The 21,885-nt window shown below is 40.9% G+C and overlaps 1 protein-coding gene across 2 annotated transcripts in view; it reads left to right on the plus strand.

The window, feature by feature from the left end:
* Nucleotides 1-7,045: 7,045 nt before the first annotated feature.
* Nucleotides 7,046-21,885, plus strand: part of mtcl2 (microtubule crosslinking factor 2) — an 88,961-nt gene continuing 74,121 nt past the window's right edge. For both annotated transcript variants that reach the window (XM_085260509.1, XM_085260510.1), the window contains exons 1-3: nt 7,046-8,386; nt 13,311-13,412; nt 13,696-13,818. In XM_085260509.1, coding sequence (XP_085116635.1) covers nt 7,400-8,386; nt 13,311-13,412; nt 13,696-13,818 — 1,212 coding nt within the window. In that variant the 5' untranslated portion in view covers nt 7,046-7,399. The remainder of the gene's footprint in view (nt 8,387-13,310; nt 13,413-13,695; nt 13,819-21,885) is intronic.

The following is a 21,885-nucleotide window of genomic DNA, read 5'->3' on the forward strand; positions in this document are numbered from 1 at the left end:
ACAGCTGCTTACTAACACTGTGTTCCACAGCTGCTTTAGCAGTACAGGGTTTTCAATATCTGATGTTCATTTCACGTCTATATGGCTTCAACTTAGTCAGAGATTGTATCAACTGTCATCAGTAATACAGCTTATCTATTTGATATAGCAGGCAGCCTGCTTAGAGGAGAACTGGGGCATGAGCAATAACGAGGCACATGATAAAACATTTACAATTTAGTACCCATGTTGGCTTGTATTTGAATGTCTGATAAAGCTTTTACAATATCCTCTCATAACATTTACTGAAGGCTCACAGGTCATAGGCCCACAATGTTTCACAGATGACACAAAACCAGGCCAGGCACTAATGATGCACTGTTGCATCAAGAGTATTTCTAAAAGAACTCTGTAGTGCCATTATATCTTAATGTTGGATGGAGAAAAGTTTAATTGTCAGTAGTAATTTGTTCTTTCAGAACAAACAATCAGTGTGTTTCTTTTCCCAGAGTTGCATAATGATGGTGTGATGAGAAGAAAAGAGGGGGGAGGGGGGCAGAGAATAGGATGAGAGACTGCAGGAGATGAGGAGGAGGGGAAGAGGTAGAGAGAACAGTGGACTAGAAGGAGAAAATGGTTTCTATTCAGGCACACAGCGGGACAAAGAGTTCAGCTTGTGCACAACCGCATGCAGATACAGCTGCTCACCCCTCTATGTATAATTCACACAAAAAAAAACCCATTATCAAAGCATTATGTTGAGCCTAAAGAAGCTACATGACTGTAATTTTAATACTTAAGATATCTGAAAAGAACAAACCAGAAAAAGAATGCTTTAATTTGCATCACACAGAAAAAGCAGCTGGTTTTAACATTTGACTTTATCTGCTTCACAGCATTAATGATTTGAATAGTTTGCTTCCTGTTTGCTGCGATGAATTGCCTCTAAATTCACCTGTGGTCAAGCAAACGCTTTGATCTTTATCATACAATTAGTCAAACAGTTTTGTTTTTCTTCCTGGTGTACTCGCCAAGTTTCCCTACTCACCACTAGATGGAGGTAAAAGATAAAGTTTTTCCCTGAGTTGTTCACTCGTCAGTAGCCAACAGAAACCAAACCTTTGAAACTAATTGTACAGAGTACTGTGAAAAGGTCTTAAGCCTTTACTACATATTTTGCTTTCAAGAAGCCAGACTTTAGATTATTTTTTCAAGTGGCCCTTAGCAGTCGTTCTCCAGGCTTTCTGAAAGTCCTTCAAAGATTTTCTTTGGACATTGGCTGCTTTTTCACACATTTTCAGTTCAGTCCTAGTGCCTGATCCTTTTCAGAGGATTTTTCTTTATTTTCACCCACTTAATACTGACCAATTCAGCAATAAAAAGCGCCTCCAAGGATGGATCAGACCAACAAAGACCTGAGACAAAATTTGTGAGGTGCCTCTGGCCTTTCAGCTGATTTATCTATTATTTACCAAACCCTCATCAGAAACTGTCTCAGTGCGAGAGTAGACATCAACATTGTTGAAGCACCGTGGGACTGACAGAGAATGAAACGACAGGCAGAACTTGGAACGCCCTTCAAGCCTGGAGAACTGTTCCTGAAGGCTGCTTCAGGAAATTATGAGAAAGCTTGTTCGGGAGAGAGAATTAAGGTGGTCATACCAAATATAGACTGGTTAGAAATGCACAAACTCCTTTTGTTCGCATGTATAGTGTTTTTCTGTGTATTGTTATACCTGTTTCAATCCTTTTCCCAATAGAAATAGAAAGAAATAGAAATAAAAAAGACATTTACTCAGTACTGTGTATGTTCTCCTTGTGCTGATTTGCAGAAAAATATCATTCATGAAATAACATCCCTTTATGATTATGGAAACTGAGTGTTTTGGACAAAGTGATTCCAGCAATAAGGGAATTTTGATCCTCTTCTAACTACAAGATAAATGGTCTTTGAATGAGGTCTGGAACCCAAACTATTGAATACTAATTCAAGAAGGAGGCCTTTGGCTGTTGCTCTTCGTATGGTTTTGAACAATGTACAGGACTATTTATGTGGCACACTTATGAGAAGCTCCAGGCAGATCCAACAGTGTCAACAGAAGGTCTGGAAGTTGATATCATCATATATAGGCCACCTACTGTACCCTGCAGGGAGGTAAGTTGAGCACAAACGTGTTATTCCAGCTAAAGCAGGTCACATGAGACTCATTTTACTTGCAGGAGACAAATTTCCACAACAATTCTCAAAGGGGGATTTACCACAATTGGTGAAGGCTGACAACGTCATTGCAGAAGCAGTAGCTTCTGTAAGGAAGGGAAAACCCAGGTTAGTTTGGTCCCCTACGGCAGCACTGTGATAAAGCAAGCGTAACTGATTACAAATACACAGTGATCACTACACAGAGAGTGCACCTACATTTAATGCATGAAATAAGGAAATTCATGATATAAGAAAATCATGGTTGAGAATATCTGTCCTGTACTAATGTCAGCAGGCAGAATGTAGCAGTGACATTGCTGATGCAGCTCTAGTTCACACACACTCACTGCTTTCCAATTACTGAACTGAAAATAACGTGCAAGGACAGCAATTTTCTGCTGATGCCTTTTTTTTTGTCTCAGCAAAGCAGACCGGCACTCAGACTGGACGTCAGTGTGAGGCACATCGGGGTGTTTTTCACTCACAATTAGTAAAATATGCTCATTGTTAAGGAGCACTTGCTGGTTGGTCTGCGTGGGTTACCTCCTACCAGAATCACATAACGGATTGGATGGCAGAGGGGTGATGTGAAGTCTTGCGACACAACTGTCAAGCCATTCACCTCATTTATGCTCTCCTTTCTAATGGCTGAAAGCGAATAATGAAGCAAAACTTAGATATCATTCCTAAAAAAAGCACTTCTGGTGCCAACCTACATGCCATACATGAGAAAGAACTGAATATTAGCTCATCAACTAACACCAATGATGCTCTTGGATTCAGACATATTCATGTGACGTTTAATTCTTGGCAATATCCGTGCAAGATTGCAGGGTATTCTTTCATTGTTCCCTTAAAACATAGTAATATATTCCTTTATATTATTGCATTTTGATTTTATTATGCAAACTCAGCAGATTTGTAAAAGAATCTTGTACCCCACTGTGTTCTTCCTGAATGTAAATGTGTTTGGCTAATGATGTAACATAACTGTCACCAATAAAGTTCTGTGTTCCCATAAAATGCTGTGGCCCAAGTAGCCCAGGAGCACAGTGAGTTGCTTTGACCTTGAAACCACACTCCAGGAGCACTGAAGAGTAAAAACTGTCACAAAGCTTGAAAAATCTGCTAGAGAAAAATCGCAATACTTCAACAAACTAAAGGCAGAAAAGACTTTAAATTGTGCAGCTTCAATTATTTGTCTTTATACTATGTAAAAGACATCTCTGCAACATTCAAAGTGCTAATCACAAAATATTTTACTGGTAAGCAAATGACAGAACAGCTTGTTGAAACTGCCGTATTGAACTGCTGTGAGTAAATGGTGCAGTAAAATGAGGTATCAAAAACATTTGGGAAATAATGTGTCAAGATGTTCTTGTAACAAAGAGCCTGCTGAAAACAATAAAAGCCAATTGCATTATTACAGTGGGGTTTTAATACTGCAGAAATCTGCATTTCTCTTCATTATCTGGCTAAACACTGGTTATTAGAAGAACGGGCCGAGGAAGGGGGTGACTTGATGGGCTCTGTGAGGGCCAACATGGGTGCTGTTTGTGGTCTGCTTAATATTCAATGAACGTGGTATACCACCAACAATGGAGGGTCGGTTCATTAATGATTCAAAGAACCATTCAACTGCTCCAAATTGCAATTTTGATGTTAAACCGGATCCTTAATAAGGGTATATAATTGCAATGCACAGAAAATTGCCTGGTATGAAATGGACTTTAATATTACATGTCACATATTTTCATAATAAAATTCACGATGGCTAAATTTGGTTTAGCTGGCTCAGTTTAAGGGCTCTGGTAAAGAACCATTCATAGCAAACCTTCTCACATGCCTGATCTGGAAAAGGATAGGTCTGGTAGTGTGTGTGTGTGTGTGTGTGTGTGTGTAGACAGCAAACTAATTGACAGATGCATTGTGTCAGGCATACAGCGTTGTACTTGTATTGTATATGAGATCATTGTGACACTAAATGAAAGATCGTCATATGTTTGTTGTAAAAAAGAAAGGCATCTAATCGAGAGAATGTTTTAAATAGGTTTCATATTGTTGTTATCTTGTTTCTTTCCTTTCTTTCCTGTAATGCTCTTGACTCCTCCCTTATCTTTTCCGTCAGCTTGACTCAGCAGAACGCGCTGCTAACCATGTTCTTATTCTTGCCTTATTATTGCCAAAACAAACCGGAAATAAAACAACATTGTTTCCACTGTTTTCCAACTGATTATAGGCAAGATTTCTGCAATGAATGAGTGCTCTAAATGGATTAACTGGGAGTGTAAAATATTGTTTAATATTTCTATTTCTGTTCATTATTAGACCTTTAAAGCAGATATTTGGTTTTGTTGTGGTGTGAGAGAAGATAATAGAGTATACTAGGTTGTAATTCTGCGGCTGCCACTGCAGGATCATTAGCAATGAATGATTTAAAGACTGCATGATTTCAGATGCAGTCTGCTAGTGGCAGTATCTTCATACTGATTAAAGACCGCTGCCAGAGAAAGTGATAAACAAGCGAACATAGTAGAATGCTCAAGCAGGATTTAGGATAGAGGTAGTGGATTGATCAGCTGAACCAAAAGTGATTTTTCTAGCACCTTTTACGCTACCCATCATATGTAAATGACAGTGCTTTCATTTAATCGGTTATATTATTTCATTCAGAGAGGTTTGGTGTGGTCTCACTCACTGGATGCTCCTTTAAGGTGTGAGGTTTCATTGGAATGTGTTTCAAATATCCTCTCGGGGGTGCAAAAACAGTAAAAATGTTGCATGCATGTTTGTTTTGCACAGTGAGATTTTTAATTTCTCTGGCTGAATCCAAATGCGTCAAAAATACAAATGTGTGTAGATAACTATGTGATCGTTCACACATGACAGATCACATACAGAGTGAAACGTGGCAGCAGCTGCTTGTGATGGACTGAGAACGTAATTGCTCCATAATGTGTTTAAGTTTAGAAAGTCCTACAATAGTGCTATTTTTGTAGCCGCGTGTTTACATGAATTATACAGATGTAAACACAGTACAGCCCACTGCTTCAGCACATAGCAAATGGCCATTCACCAGCCCTGATCCCTGAGTGGGAAAATCTATTCTCATGGCTTCGATTCTGTGTTTGTTGTCCTCAAGTTTCTACTCATAAGACATTCACAGAGTTTGAGTCTGACAGCATGGACTGAATCAATATGGTTTGTATTGTCTCTGTGATAAGACTTTAGTCAGATGATGGTTACAAGCACCCGCAGGATGGGCAAAAAAGGAGCCTTGGAGAATAAATGTTATTAGAAATGCTGCTAAATGTCATAATGTGCTCTAACTGCTTGGAAGAGTGTTTACACACATTTGTTGAGCCCACTGAGATTGCACCATGCGATGGTTATTACTGGAAATCTCCGACTGTGTGCATACAGGGCAGGAGATCCAGCACTGCTTTGTAGCTTTATTGAAACAAAAATACAGTTTATGGCAGACGATGACACGGCCCTTCAGTCAGTTATCAAAAATAATGCACAAACACATTTTAAAAAATCAACTTTATGGTTCCTACTTATGCTGTATATGCTAATAAACATGCTGCACAAGCAAATACAGCTTATTAAAAAAATACATTTTGGTGTCCAGCTTTAGACCAAGATTTTGGTGGACTAATATCTAACACGTTACTTGAAAAACCTCCTATGGGTATCCAGTTTGGTTAAGATCTGATGATTGTGTGAGCTGTAGCACAGGCTCCACTCATTTCAAACTGTTCGGTGAGCCCCCTGATGACCTCTGAATGAGACCCTACCTATCAGGAAATGTTTCACTATGGGATAAATGTTATCACTTAATTTTCCACCTATCTGTAAGTAGTTTATCTTGACTGGTGACGGGTCTCGTGGGTTTTTCGGCCATGCCTTAAAACCCATACAATCTCTTTAACACAACAAAACAGAGAATTGCCTGACTCAGCGCTCTGTAAAATTTAACTGCACATGCTAATTACAGGATATCAATAGCCGCTTAAGGTTTAATGATTAGTTGTGATAGAATAATGGTGGGACTGTGAAAAGGGATCTCCAAAGGTTACAAATTTAAAGCTGTCGGAGGCAATAAATAATGGGGGAACAGTGGGACAGTATGCAGGATAATAACAGTCTACAGTCTGAGAAGTAAAAGATAAACAGGTGACAGAAAGGAGGGAAACAGAAGGGATACTATAAATTGCATGCTTTATTTAAAACAAAAGAAATATTGTTCTTTGACACTATTTTTCATGCGATGTTTGCGACAAACCTATCTACCTAAACTTTAAGAAGAATAAGAAAGATTTGCTTGAGTGTGATGTCAGAGGAATCTTTTGTTTGTTTGTTTGCTTAGAAGGAGACAGATAATCTGAGCCCTACAGTGTACTCTACATTAATGCACACATTTGGGGTCAGGTGATGCTCTCACCTCCCACAATGCAGCTGTATGCTGTTGTAACCTTTCTTCTATGATTTGCGTGCATGTTAAATATCTGTTACTTTGGAAGGAAAGGTTTCTGGTCTGGCTGCTATACACACACACACACACACACACACACACACACACACACACACACACACACACACACACACAGCTGCTTTACTGACCTGTATGAAAATATTTTAAGCTGACTTAAGTGTGCATAAATGGGCCCTGTCCTCCGAGCCCTGGAGTCTCTACACAATATTTTATTTATTTATTTATTTATTGCTGTGTCTTACTGTTTTTCTGATATCTTGCATTGGTGGCGGCAGAGAGCTGCAGAAACGAGACTATCTCTCTCCTCCAGAGCTACATCCCGTTATATGAGAGGAGAGAGAGAGAGGTGACCATAGGCACCGCACTGCCGTCTGTTCTCACCCACAATTCCTCTGAGCAGGAACCGGCTAATTTGTGTCATCGAGGCAGAGAGAGGGAGATCCCGAGGACAGGAGTGGAGGATCCAGCAGAACAAAGCGGAATAATTGGTGCATTTGCGGCACACAGAACTGGAAAATTGGATTGTATTTATCTTTTCTCGATCTTTTAGACTCTACTTCCCGCTTCGTCCTGTTGCGTTGCAAGCCCTCATTGTGGCCGGAGTGATCTCCTCCTTTTGTGTGGCTCTGCAGTTGTTTATTCACACTCCTAACTTCTGCCTCCTGTTTCTGCAAATAGGAGGTTTCGTTTCTATTTTTCTCGTATCTGCCTAAACGGAATGAATGACAAAAACAAAGGAGGTTGATGTCCACAACTCTCCGACTCACCTCGTCTTCGCCTCGCCCAAGGAACGAAGACTCCATCTCCGGCAGAAGATGGAAAGCGGAGGCGGGACGGAGTGCTCGGATAGCGGGCAGATGCAGCACGCGGTGCCCGGTCAGCAGCCCGAATCTGCGGACCTTTCTGCCGTGCTGTCCGCTCACACTCCAGGCCAGAAGAAGAAGATCAACCGGGCCCCATCTCCGGCGAGACCGAAGGATGTACCCGGGTGGTCGCTCACGAAGATCCGAGGAGGGATTGGGACCCCGACCCTGAGTGTCAAGCCAGGAGCCATTCATCTGGGTAGCCGCATATCCAGGCGCAGCCCCGTGGGAAGTCTTGCTGGGAAGGACGGCAAAGGGGAGAAGAGTGGTGGCGGAAAACCCGCCGGCAAATCCTCCCTCTCTGGTGGCATGTCCTCCAAGGGCTCGGCGTCCAAGGCCATCAAAAGCACCGTAGCGCGGAGGAAGGTGTCGGACGCCAGCATAGGATCCGATGATTTATCCAAGGATTCTGGATGCGCCCCGGGGAAGCTCTCCCCAACCGACAGCAGCTCCGAGCTGTCGGACTGCGCCTCTGAGGAAAACAAGCTGTCCACGGACGCTGTGAGCAGCGACGCCGAGTCGAGGAGTAGCAGGGGCGGCGGGCCGGAGTTAGAGAAGCCGCTCAGGGATGGCGCGTTGGCGGACAGAACCAGCCAACAAGCTGCTGCTGCTGCTGCTAAGACCACCTGCTCCTCCGGAGAGAAGGACCGGCTCTCCACCGGTATCGAGACGGGAGAAGGGAGCATATCCCCGGGCGAGGAGCGATCGGTCACCTCATTTGATAGCCGGGTGCCCGCCAGCACATCTCTGGCTTTCTCAGACCTCACAGAGGAGTTTATGGACAGCATGCACGAGGAGTTTGTCAGGGAAATAGAAGAGCTGAGATCTGAGAATGATTACCTCAAAGTAAGTCAGCTCGTGTTTTTGAAGTTGCTTAACCTACATAGTGCTTCACAAACAGGGTTTTAGTCTTTTTTTTTCAAGCAGTGACACCAGATTTTGCATGGGTTCCCATGAAAAACACTCCTGACGTTGGTCACATGCATACACCTGGCCTATTTAGCAATTTGACGCCATTGTCATTTTTCATTCCTTAAACAAATCATCTTTCTGTCATACTGTTTTATTCCAAAGTCTGCCTCTAAAAGTCACTCTGACCTGCTTCTCACTGTGTAGAGATTCCTTTGGATGCCTCCCAAGAGTACTCACTACAAGGATGTTGATGTTATAGAGAGTCTGTCTGCACCCCTGGCCACGCATGAGCACAACATGCTGCTTCCTGGTGACAGAATAGGTTTCTGATAGAAAATCTGCAGTTGCAGAACGGTGAAATACTGTAAATGGTTAACAATGGTGTGCTTTGGATTGAGATTTTGCACTTGGTGTTCATCACTTGTGCTTCGCATGTTGGCACAGTGGAGGTACGGTTCATTCTGCTGCTGTATTCTGCTTTGCTCCTAAAGGCATTATTAATAGCATTGTATTAACACAGAGGTAGAGCGCTGTGTGATTGCCTAAAGATTCTCAACACCTAAAATGTGGAAGTAAATATGGAAATCCTGCAAGTTGTGAATTTTGAGTGGGGTTTTCCATAAAAGTGCAAAACTCTTATATTAAAAAAGAGAAAAAGATCCTCTACTGGCAGCATCGGTATCAAATTCCTGTTGTCTGTCAAACACTAAAGCATCACTCTTGAAAACAATAACTAAACAATTGTTGCATTATCCCAAAGTACCTCAGCTCACAGGAGGATTTGATTTCATCAGTGTTTTTGATAGAATAGGCATCTCACAGCTCCCACAGTACATCTGCAGGCAGTGAAATGTATTATATACATCGAGCTGCTGGTCAATCCTCCCTCCAGAGTGATTGATTAAGGCAAGGATCAGCTAGGGAACATATCCCCTAGCACTACCTGGCAGTGACCAGACAAGCCAGTGATTGTCAGACATTGATTGCCTGTGGTAATTGATTAGCAGCGCTTGTCTCTAAGCAAAAAGCACTTTCCCCAGGAGTTTCTTTAACTGTTGGGTGTGTTTTGATCTTTGGTTTAGTTTCTGGTTGCCCACTCCTGGTCCCCAAAATACTCCTTTCTTTTATCATTAACACACGTCATCCTAGTTGGTGCATATTTGGTGCAGTGTGTGGCTGCTGACGGAATATGGGGCATCATATCACATTGGACCACGGCAAAGCCCCACGGGAGGGTTGGCAGTGAAGTAAGTCTGGCTGTGTGTGTTGTTGCAGCTGCGAGGAACACCTGGTTAGTGATCAGATGATCAAAACAACATGCTGCAGAGGCATCAGGCTCTCAGACTTATCATAAATCCTTGCTGTAATGCTCAGTCTCCAGTTCCTTCTCTTTGTTTTCCACCGCTTCAAAATTCATCTTTTTTTTCCTCCTTCATGCTTTACATCTCCAGCCTGCCAGTCTTCCACCGCCATCCTATGAATATGCAGACTCTTTCTGGGTGCCGAGCTGTTTCCCATTCAGCTGGTAATCACCGTAGGAGATCAAAACAGTTGGCAGCTGTTTGAATCTCATTAGTGGCGACTTTATACCTTACTGTTTGTGTTTCTGTTGAAGCTACAAAAGAATATCTGATTAGATGTTTCACGTACCGCGCACGCAGCATTACTGACGCCTGTACTTACATTCCTGCTTTCCTACACCATGAACATACACCGTCAGGTTGTAGGTGCCATGCTGACAAACAGTTTGACAAATTGTTGAACGCACTTTAGTCACCGCACGCCTTGTCAAGGGGGGAACTTACGCTCAGTACAGTTGAATCATCATTCAAGTCCACATGCTGTATTTCGACACAATAAACCAGGAGTAGGGACGTGCTGCTCTTCATGTTATGCCTAACCTGACACAGTTTCACAAAGAAAGACGAGATTTTCTGGATTTAATTTTTAGGAATGTCCGTCCTGTGACTGCAATTTAAACAAACAGATGAGCATCTGTGCAGCTTGTGCAGATGGCTGTTTTCACTTACCAATTAGGAGTAATTTAAATTGTAAAAGACGACCTTGGTGGTAGAGTTAAATAGTTGAAAACATAGTGGTAATAAATGCAATGGTGCCTTCAATGAGTCATTTGATCATTTGTTATGATCCTGAAGGCTTAATCTGAAAATAATAATAACAATAAACATACAGGATCTATGTAAATATAGCAAATGTGATAGAAATGCACAGAATAGCAGCTTGTATGCTTCTTGATCTGCTGCCTAATTGCCTAAATGAACATAAAAACCATACAGATCCACTATGTTTATGTTTTGTGTTTATATTTAATTTATGTTTAACTCCTCAGACACAAGGTGTTGTATAATCAGGCCCATCGTATCACCCAAAAGAACACTTTGCTCTGAGACTGGTTCCTCTGGGATTTAAAAGTAGAATGGGAGGCCTTCAGTTTTCAGGCCCCTCTTCTGTGAAACCAGCTTCCAGTTTGGGTTTGGGAGACAGACACTATCTCTACTTTGAAGGTTAATCTCAAAACTTCCCTTTTTGATAAAGCTTATAGTTTTGGCTCTGTCAGGTGACCCTGAATCCTCCCTTTTTAAGGCTGCACTTGTCCTAGACTGCTGGGGACTTCCCGTTATTAACCAAGTGTTTCATCTTCACTCCTCTTTTTTCTTTTCACTCACTCTGTTTTTACACCGCTCCACATTTAATCATTAGTTATCATTTATCTCTGGCTCTCTTCCGCCGTGTTTCGTTTATCCTGTCTTCGCCCTCTTACCCGGGCTGTATGTGACAGATGGCCACCCCTCCCTGATCCTAGTTCTGGGAGGTTTCTTCCTGTTAAAAGGGAGTTTTCCCTCCCCACTGTTGCCAAGTGCTTTCTCATAAGAGGTTGTTTGATTGTTTGGGTTTTCTCTGTATTATTGTAGGCTTCTTTATAGAATAGAATACACATACGAATGTAAGAATATGAGAGTCAGATGAAAACCTGACAATGCCACTCTCATAAAGCTGGGACAAAATACTGAAAGCAATTAGCTAAATCACCTCGTACACAACTGACAACAAAATATGGTGGGTTTCAGATTTGCAGAGCCAGGTAGGGAGGACTGTTATCACAGCAGATGTGTGCACACACTCATTTCTGACATTAACCACTCTGACTCACTAACATGACAGCTGATTGGTTGATTTCTTCTCCTGACTCGCTCACATGACAGAGACCTTCTTCACTGTTCTTCTTTAGTTAGCTGTGAAAAGCAGGTCAGTGGACCATCTCTCTCCCTCAGTCTCAGTCTCTCACCACATTAACTTATGATTCCCTGGTTTCGTGTCCTCACTTCCTCACTCTCTGCTGTCATGTTTTATCTCCCTCTCCAGCTAGATAGTTTTCACGCTCTGTTTTTTTCCCTATCTGATTTTTCTTTTCCTGTTTCCCATTTACATTCCCTTTTATTGCTTTGCTGTTCTTTCATTCCTTTTCCTCTCAGTTTCAGAATTTGGGTTTTGTTCTTGTGTCTGCTCTTTCCCTTTGATTCTTTTTCATGCTATTAACTTTCATCCTCCTTTCTTTTTACTTCATTCCATTTCTCTCGTTCACTCTGTTCTCTATCACAGATGTGTAGCAGTGGCCAGCGGTGTGCCACTCACAGAAACATTACTAAATCCATCCATTTTACTTTACCTGCTCACACGGTTATGATTCATCCTTGTACAGTTTAGTGCGTACGTAGTGGAGACGCAGGCACACACTGCTCACCTTGCTTTTCATATTGTGCACATAGTAAACATACAGACACACAAAAATACACATGCACACACACCCGCACAGCTTGTTGTTGCTGCACTTGGAGCTCTGCAGAAGCTGACCCACATTCTTTACTGTAGTAAGTCATGACAGCACTACTATTACTACAGCCGCTCATACTCATTTGGCTCATTATGCTAACACATCACCCACACAAACACGCTCATACTTAGAGGCAGGGATTTTTGCCAGCACACGTTCATTTAACAGTTCTGTAAGCACATTGTCGTGCTTTGCCGTAAAACAGAGTGACCTAGACTTTCCTTTTTTTATGGGGTGTGATACTTGATTTCATTGGAAACACAGACAGAGCTGCGCCTTAAATATGATTCAGAAGTGTGATGCAATTCATGCTGTCAGGCTGAAATGAATAATTCATCTGCATGTGACTAAAACGGGGGTAGATAAAAACACTGGTTTGAATGAAACATTTATACTGGTCTGTAGTATTTGTGAGTTGTATTTTAGTGCAGTCCCACACTATCCAAATGCTCTGCTTAGATTTTGAATTTTCTTAATCCACAGATGCCACATCCTGGAGTTTGCTCCAAGGTGTGCTAATAGCTATACCCTGACCTTTGGTCTCCTTAGCACTACCTTCGGAGTGAGGCAAAAAACAAGAGTACAGTTCACTGTCATATTATCTTACTCGGTCATGCAGTTCTCTATTTTGCATGGCCCCTTTTATCTGATGTAAGAAAATATTGCAGAAGCTCATTTTAAGAGGACACTGATTGTTATGCAATTATGAGGGTGATAAAGAAGAAGATGTAGTCATACATGGCAGCAAGAGGTGATTGATGGACTACATTACGATGTTGGAAAGTTTAATGGAGTGATTTTCTGATGACAGTGATGATTGCCTTGCATTTATGACAAAAATCCTGTGTGTGCATATAATGCTGTCAGCTCTTTACAGCCACTTAGAGCCTGATGTTCAGTCAGAAGTCTTTACACCTTCTCCACAGGTTAACACTGGAGGAGTACTTAGCTATGTGTAAAAATAACAGACGCACTTATATACTCTCTCATTTTCACTGCCCCAAGGATGAGATGGAGGAATTGAGATCTGAGATGCTGGAGATGAGGGACATGTACATGGAGGAAGACGTTTACCAGTTGCAGGAACTGCGGCAACAGCTGGAGCAGGTATGTGGTTACAAAGACAGACTGGTTTAATGAGCCTGACTTATCGCAGATCTTGCAAAAATGACCTCGTGAAGAAAGAATTCCATTTATTTTACATCTGAAAAGCAAATTTGGGCTCCAAAAATAAATGCAACAAATGCTCTTTCCTGCCATTTTATGTTTTCTGCATTTCTTCTACATGCACATGACTGCTGCAAGGAACAGTGCAGTGAAGCAAAGTACTAGAGATGGATTAGACAGCTGATGCATAACATGATCTGCTGACATTGCCCCTGTTCCTCAGGCAAACAAGACCTGCCGCATCCTGCAGTACCGGCTGAGGAAGGCAGAACGACGCTCTATCCGCGTGGCCCAAACAGGACAAGTGGATGGAGAACTGATACGAACACTAGAGCAGGATGTAAAAGTAAGTGTTGGAGATTGAGCTGGAAATTAAAAGATGTGTGGACTCAAATGAAGTTGGTCTCAAAAAGAGTCAAGTGGAACATCGTTAGATGTCTTGTCTTTAATCCCAGCATCTCTAAGGTACTCAATAATAAAAACACAGCTGTCAGGTTTAATTAGCTAACGAGTTAATTAAACTTCTTCTACCATCTTTGATCTTTAGAAGTAAAATATACAGAGGTTCAGGCATTACACGCTCGACCTCTGGGCAACCACTTTCAGTCAATCTTGGAGAATCCAGCTTGCTGCGATTTGCCGTAGACTTGCATTCTTCAAAGCAATTGTTTCAAAGGCGACAAGATCATAAGTTCACTGCACACGGTTGCATAATTTTTGCTATGCAACGGTCTTCAATCACTATTTTTGTGACATAAGAGAAGATATGTTTGGATACAGTAATGCTTTCTGATGATGTGTCTGTATATGGAGATTCCTTTGACCCAGTTTTTGTCACACTCTGAAAGTCACAAAACTGCATCGAGTTCGAGCTTTTGTTTCTGAAGAATTTCCTTCCTTTTCCTATAACATGGGCTATCTGTAATAACCCACTTATACAGGCAATTAATTTGATTAGTCAGGAAACCCCCACCAATGATAAAATTGATACATTTTAGACACTATAAATGTGTCTATGTGCACAGTCTGTTTTGGTAGGGCCTTGCAGTAGCTGTACAGGAACACGGTGAGTTTAGGGCAAAGCCTTTGTGTGTGTGTTTTGTCACACTGACCCTGGACTACCGTTACTCTGTGCGAAATTTATAGCATTCCTCCAACATTTTCCACGTGAAGGACGACACAATGAGGGCTTTTTATCCTCTAAGAGAGAGAGAGCGTGCAAGAGAGTGAGACCGTGGAATCACTCTCGAAGGGCTTCCCGCCCGCTGCTGCTGTCTGTCTCTTAGCTGCTGTATCACCATCTGGTTGTTTTGGAAGGAAGGAGGGAAGTGAGGACGGAAAGAGGGAGGGATGAGTGTACATCCTGTGACTAAAAGGGAAGGGGGTGGTTGGTCAGTGTTTGAAAATTCAAATTGGCCAATGAGAAAACAACTCAAAGGCAGAAGGGAGTCCCTGTTTGAATTCAGTGGCCAGTTGTCATGTTTAGAAAATGAGAGGGGAGTGATGGCAGGGATGATGCATGGAAAGACTAAAGCTTGAGGGGGAAAATGAGCTAAGTCTGCATCTGTTGATTGCATCAGCAAAGGGGTATCGTTAACACAGAAAGCTGAAAAAAATCACACTGCTGGGAGACAAGTCTGCCCTCTCTGTGTCTCTCTCTCACAACACATGGCTGATTGTGCCTTGTTGCCGACAGGGCCAAGGACTCAGATACCAGGTCAAGTTACAACATACTGTTCTGCATGTGTGTTCGTGTGTGTGTGTGTGTGTGTGTGTGTGTGTGTGTGTGTTTGCATGCATTAAGCCGTGGCTAAGCTTCTCTTTCTCTAGTGTGTATCAGCCACTCCTCTGTTTATTCTGGTAGCTTCATTATTCGTATTTTAAAAACACACACTCTACCTACCCCTATGACTCCACTGTGATTAGGCTGTACTGGAAAACTTTAATCTTCACTTTGCTTTAATAGGAGTTAAAAAAAATTGACGTTGTTTAAAGGTTTTCAGTGTTGCAGATTTAAAAGCTCTGAATTTCTGACTCAGAGCATAAAAGTTTAATTATAAAAACAAGCGAAATTGTTTGGAGACTCTTCAACTTTGCCATTAACTAAGTCATAGAAACCAAAATCATCCAACTGTCTGTAATGTGCCATTTGTTGTACAACTAAATATTAGCACTGTTGTATTTTTGTGCACATTTTAGTAACCCTAAAGTTGACATCAGATGTGTGAAAATAATCAAAGGACATTTTTCAATTGGAAAATGTTCATAGGTTTGAGTGGAGTATTGCCTCAAAAATGAATGCACAGTTAATTAAGCAGTAAGATGCACAAACATCCCCCAGTTCATCCCCACAGTAAAAGTAAAAGTATGGCACAATGTACTGTTTTAAAATGAAGCAGTTTTCTGTATTAATTTTTTAAGGATTTTTTCCCATATTTTTAACCACACTGAATTTACAAATACTCTGTTTAAAAATCAATAATTTACTGACATAAAATTACTTGGATATTTTCCTTTTTTAAATGAAATCTCTTTTAGTACCCTTATAATGGTTCATCGTAAGGGGATGCATCATAAAGTTTTACACAAAATCTACCAGTGTAGCAATGGTATGCTGGCGTCAGTGTTCTTATCCTTTAATAGGCATGAAGTCCAGAAGGCCAGATTCAAAAAAGCCCAGTGTTTTCATTTGTACACAGAAGTGCATTAAGTAGTAGCTCTATACTGCCCCTTTCATAGTGCAATGTAACATAAAACTATCAGTTTAGATTGAGTGGCTGTTGCTCCATAAGATCAGCTAGTGATCCAAGTAAAGGGTGGTAAGTCCCTGAGGCTTTGCAAGATGGTCATAAAATAACTAATAAACATTCACTGATTCACCTTTTTAAATTACTCAACTAAAATCAAACAATACAAGAAAAAAGCTCCACTTTGGTTTTCACTCCTTATATGTAAGTTTCGTTTTGACAGCGGGTTGAAAATACATGTTTCTTTGCATTTACAGTAGGCCTCACAAAAGCTTGGTGCAATGCCAAACAGCTATCAAGTATGACAGTCATACTGATTATCTTAAACAAGAGTAAACATGAGTGAAAATCTCAGTGCTTCTTCTTCTTCTTGCTCCAGAGAAATGTGCGAACTTATTGTATAAAACGTTTTATTGAGCTACGGTTCTTGTGGTTGACGCGCCCCAGTGTTTTTGCACTTCATGGTCCAACTTGACCTTGATTTGCCGAGCAGCTCTGCCCTGAGCTGCTTTGCAAAAGTAATTGGCTTAACTACTGTTGATGCATTAGATTCGATGACTCACTCGCATGCAAGTGGAAACAAATCAGCAAAAGTACTCCTCCTTTCCTTACTCTGCCTCTTTCAGTCTATTCTCAAGGCCTTTAGTTGTCCTTTAGGGAGAGCACGTGGGCTGAAAGTCAGATGGAAAAAAGTCAGAATGACAAGTGAAAGAAATGGTGAACTAGAAAGAGTGTGTCTTCACTCTAATGTGTTTGTCATGTGAATACTTTCTGACACAAACATGTCATTATGTACATCATGTGCTCTTATTTGTGCCCATTTAGAAATCTTGCGGGTGTCTGCTTGCATGTGACTGCCTGTTTTTATATGTGTGTTTGTAAGGGTTCAGTAGGTCTACAGCCATCAGACTCTCTATGAGAATTCCTGACATCATTTCCTGTCCTACTCACTCACTACTCTCATTCCCACAGGCAACAGGCATCTGGACACACAGAGGAAATAGTTGTTAGGATTCTCATGATGTTAGCTCATTGGTACTTCACATTTCCAGAAAAAAGTCAGTTATTCACTCACTTGTCTTAAGGGTGTGACTGTATCTGACTGTATCTCAAGTAGATTGTTTTAAGATGACTTCCACCTGAGAACAAGTAATATTTTAAAAGGATATAGTTTTAAAAGGCAAAACTTTTAAGGTGAACTTACCTTTTTCAGAAGATGAGTAGATTCCCTTTGTGAGAGAGATTTACAAGGTGTTTAGCATAGCTTAGCATTAGGCCTGGGCCTTGAACACTTCTTTTAAGTTGCCCAAATAAGGAGACACCCCTGCCCTCTGCAGCAGTGAGTGTAAATCGGGACAGCTTTACGGTGCTTTGTACAATATTTATGCTACATATGGTACCTGTGTGCAGTCTGTGCTCCCGGTAATGTCAACACGATATATAAAGTAGACCATAATAATTTGACAAATATTTATGAATTCTTTTTCTCGTTTTTCTCTGTTTTGTCATTTAGTTCAGTTCATTTTTTCCATTATAATACTTCCTATCTTTGTACCACACAGTAGATGTGTGTGTGCGTGCGTGTTAGGGGGAGGGTGCTTCCTGTAGATGTTCTTATAAATGCATTGTCACTTGGTCAAGAGTCATCCTGCCTCTCACTCATTCACGCATGAACATCAGACAGACTTCCAGCTGAGAGGAACCATGTTTTTTAAAAATATACTCAACTAACCACAAGCTATAACCTCAATGCATCTTGAAAAGTTACGGACTAGACAAGATGTCGTCACTCTGAAAGCCTTACACTAGTTCTCACAAAAAGACAGCCATCCAAACGCACACATGCTCACTATCATCAAAAGCAGCAGTGTACATTTATCTTATATCTTATTTGCATTGTGTGTGTGCTTGTGTGTGTGTGTGTGCTTGTGATAAAAATTTCTAAAGTGGGATTTGTTTTTACTGTTTAATAACACTGTGTGAGTTCCAGTAAAAATGTTCCTCTTGTGTTGCTCTCACATACACACGCACACAAACACACACATACTGTAGGAAGTTGCTGTTTCCATGCGTGTGTCACGCTTTACATTTCAGGAAGTTAACAGTAAAATGCTTATGTAGAATTATTTTCGGATGTTACAGAGTCCAGCAGAAGTGCTTATAGCAACAGGACGTGCCCTGTGAAGAACTACAGCAGCTTCAGTCCCACCCCTACTGAGCAGATACCTGTTTGTATGCATGCATTAATGAAAACATGGTTAAAAATGATTGCTGGTGATACTGGAGGCGAGATCACACATTCCCAGCATGCCAGCGACTGTGAGAATTCCTCACTTTTCACTACCTCTCTCCCTCCTTGTGGCTCTCTCTCTCACACCCTCTTTTCTAAGATAGATGGATCACAGCCTGCACAGCTGTCACAACACTGTCTGTTTCTCTTCTTCTTTCACACATAATGGTTTATATATAGACACGAAGCAGACCACTTGTGACGTAACACCCTCTAAGTGGGTACTGAAGGGCCAGAATGTTGGACGACTGTGGAAAAGGTCAGCATCGTGAACAGTAAACATCAAGACCAGGGCTACCTCTGTGTCACCCACCGTCTCCATCAAAATCAGGCAGTTCACTTGAGCAGACTTAAATAAAATGTGTTCTCCTCACCTTTACCTTGAATTATATTTGAAGTTTAATAAAAACAAATGATAGAGTCATATGGGATGTTTTCTTTCCTCCATACTGTGATAAGTTATCATTATCATGGTTGTGTTTTGAGGGCTGTAAATGATGACAGGACTCATGCAAAATGATGCACTGATGCAACATTAGGCTTTTCGAAGCAATAGTGAAGATATCCACTTTGGATCACTGAAGGCCTAGAAATATAAATAACTGTCCTTTTAGATTGAAATAGTTAGAACTGAAATAGTTTTTGTCTTCCAGTCTGTAATTCAATTCAAATTCATATTCAAATTTCAAATTAATGACCTCATATTATCTTTAAACACTGGGACTGACTGAAGACTGGTCATTCTCTAGACAGCATGTCATCGTGTTTACATTTATTAATAGCTGCTGTTTCCTGTTCTCACAGGATCAAATGTATGTTTATCCAGCTACGTCAAAAAAGCCAGCAATTTCCATTGAATATACTGCAGTTATTTGCGTGGCTTTTTATTGTATCATATTATGTGTCAAATAAAAAATCCGACTGTTTAATTACTGCATGCAAACATTCAAAATGGGTTACCTGAAATGAAATTACAAGCAAGCAGCGGTGTTTTAGATAGCTTTTCAAAAACACTCCTTGTTTATATGTGCTGCTACAAGCTTATTCAGCATTACTCTGATCCAAGATAAACTGATGGGTTCAGCTTAACAGTAGGCAGTCAATAATTCTACATAGAGCCACTCTTTGTAAGCATATTTCAGAGCTCATTAAAAAAAACAATGCGCTCAACTCCAAGGCTGAGTGTTACAGTTTCACTAGAGTCATCGCTCCCCGACATGAATCTGCAGCGATTTCTAAATTGGTAAATGGAAGGCTGAACCGCTGCAGAGTGCTGATGTAAATAAAACTACAGACTGAACAATTGTTACTGTCATATTTTTACATTAGCAGAAATGGTTATGTTCCTATTTGATTTGACAGCAGAATGGCTATAGCGCTGGAGTGCAGGCAGACAAAGCAGAGTGAAGTGGCATTCAGAAATGGAACTGTGAATCCCACACATGTTCAGCACTTAAAAATTCAAAGTTGGAAAACAATGGACAAAGCCAAAGTGGTTTAGTAACTGTGAGTGATTTCAAAGACCATCAGGACTGACTGAACCTGTCGGTCGCTATCTGAACCACGATATTAGCACGAGTCTTATTTTAATTTCTGTATGCTGTGAGGTAGAACAGCTGTAGATCCGAGGTCAGTACTCAGTCATGTTTTCTTGGAAATTAGGTGGTGTAACACATGTAAATCCTGTTTCTTAAAGAGCTACGTGTGCGGTGTAGCAGAGTACATTATCATCCATTCAGTTCAGGTGATTTCTTACCAGCTAGCATAAAATCAAGAATGAGTTTGCCTAGGGACCCTTTTCCGTTAAGCTCTGGAATTTTAGTTAGAGTAGGTTTCAAGAAAATGTTTGGTGATAGGCTCATTGTAGCAATGTTGGAAAAGTTTTCTTTCAGCTGTTGAGCAATTCAAATATAGCATGCCAACCTGCTAGCACGTAAACTAAGGATTTTAGTGGAAGAAACAGATGAAGACATTTTGCTTAAGCTGTTATTTCTCATTGTCATTGCCAATAATGGCCTCCTTCACTTACATTAATGTCTTGTTCCAGTTCTGGTTAACAGCTACCAAATGCAAGCGCACCACTTTAAACCAACTCCAGATCTTTTAGTTGTTTAATTGATCAGGTAAAAATTAAAGCACTTGCCAGACAAAGGCTCAGTTAATTTTGTACCTCTAAACCAGGGGACTGGACATAGAAATTGCTGTAATTCCTAAACAGTTAATGCAATGCTTTAGCTAAGTCCCTGAATTAAAGCTAAAAGACTTATTTGTTTGATTTAAACGCAGTGGTGGTGTACAGAGACAAAATTACAAAAAAGAAAACCTCAGACAATAAGAGATATGCGGTAGAGCACAGCAGGAAGCAGGACCCAGGACAGGCATGGGCTGTGATGCATCAGATTATCATAACCTGCACAATTCTCAGATGAGTGAAAAGTGGTGCAACCACACACACACACAACACACAGACTTTACATTACTGAGCTGGCATGTAAAAGATCATTTTGTTATCTGCACTGGGCATTTGCATTATCACAAGCAGTTCTGGGCTGCAGTGCATGAGTTAAAAAAAAGAAACATATTGAATAAAAGAGTTTGTTCATGAGTTGAGGTAAAGACATAAATTATATTTTCTTTATCTGTAAATATATTTTTACAAGATTTCTGTAAATTATTAACTGATATATAATTTGTCATAATACCTTTTTTCACCCTTCACCAACACAGATAAGTACAGTATGCACATGCTCAACTTTTTGCCTTAACATAAACCCACAGATAACCTGCGTATGTCTAAATTAGACTGATCTAATTTTTTTAAACCGCTCTTTCAAGAGGCGAGTGCCAAATATTTTTTTTGTATGCTTTGTACCTCAGGATAAGAACAAGTGCATGCAAATACACACACGGCCACGTAAACACACACAAGCGGCTGCACATAAAACCCCTCTGATAAGATCTACAGGGATAGAGTCGTTGTTAAAGAGAGATGTCCGTTATGGAAAGAAAGCAGCTGTGTGTGTGTTTGTGGAGAAACAAGACTCCAGTTGTTAAGCGCAATCAAACACAAATAACCGCACAGTGTGCATGAAAAAAAGAGTGATTGGGTGACTAACTGCCACTTGTAGAATGATGTGACTGTTTCCCCCCTGCGGCCTGATTTTCACCCTTTTCTGTAGGTTTAATGCTTTTCTTCCACACCTCCCTGTCACACACTCGCTCCTTCATTCTCTAACACATGCACACATGTATACACACACACACACGCGCGCAGACACACATCTTCTCAGTCAGCTGACACCCTGACTGAATTCTAATTACATCCTATGGCTCTGTTGCTGGGTAAAAACCACAGCTTCAATGGTATTAAATTCCT

The sequence above is a fragment of the Mchenga conophoros genome, linkage group LG20 (assembly GCF_057382185.1).
Source record: "Mchenga conophoros isolate Kocher_MC1m ecotype Shallow Benthic linkage group LG20, M_conophoros_male_GT1.1, whole genome shotgun sequence".
Taxonomy (NCBI): domain Eukaryota; kingdom Metazoa; phylum Chordata; class Actinopteri; order Cichliformes; family Cichlidae; genus Mchenga; species Mchenga conophoros.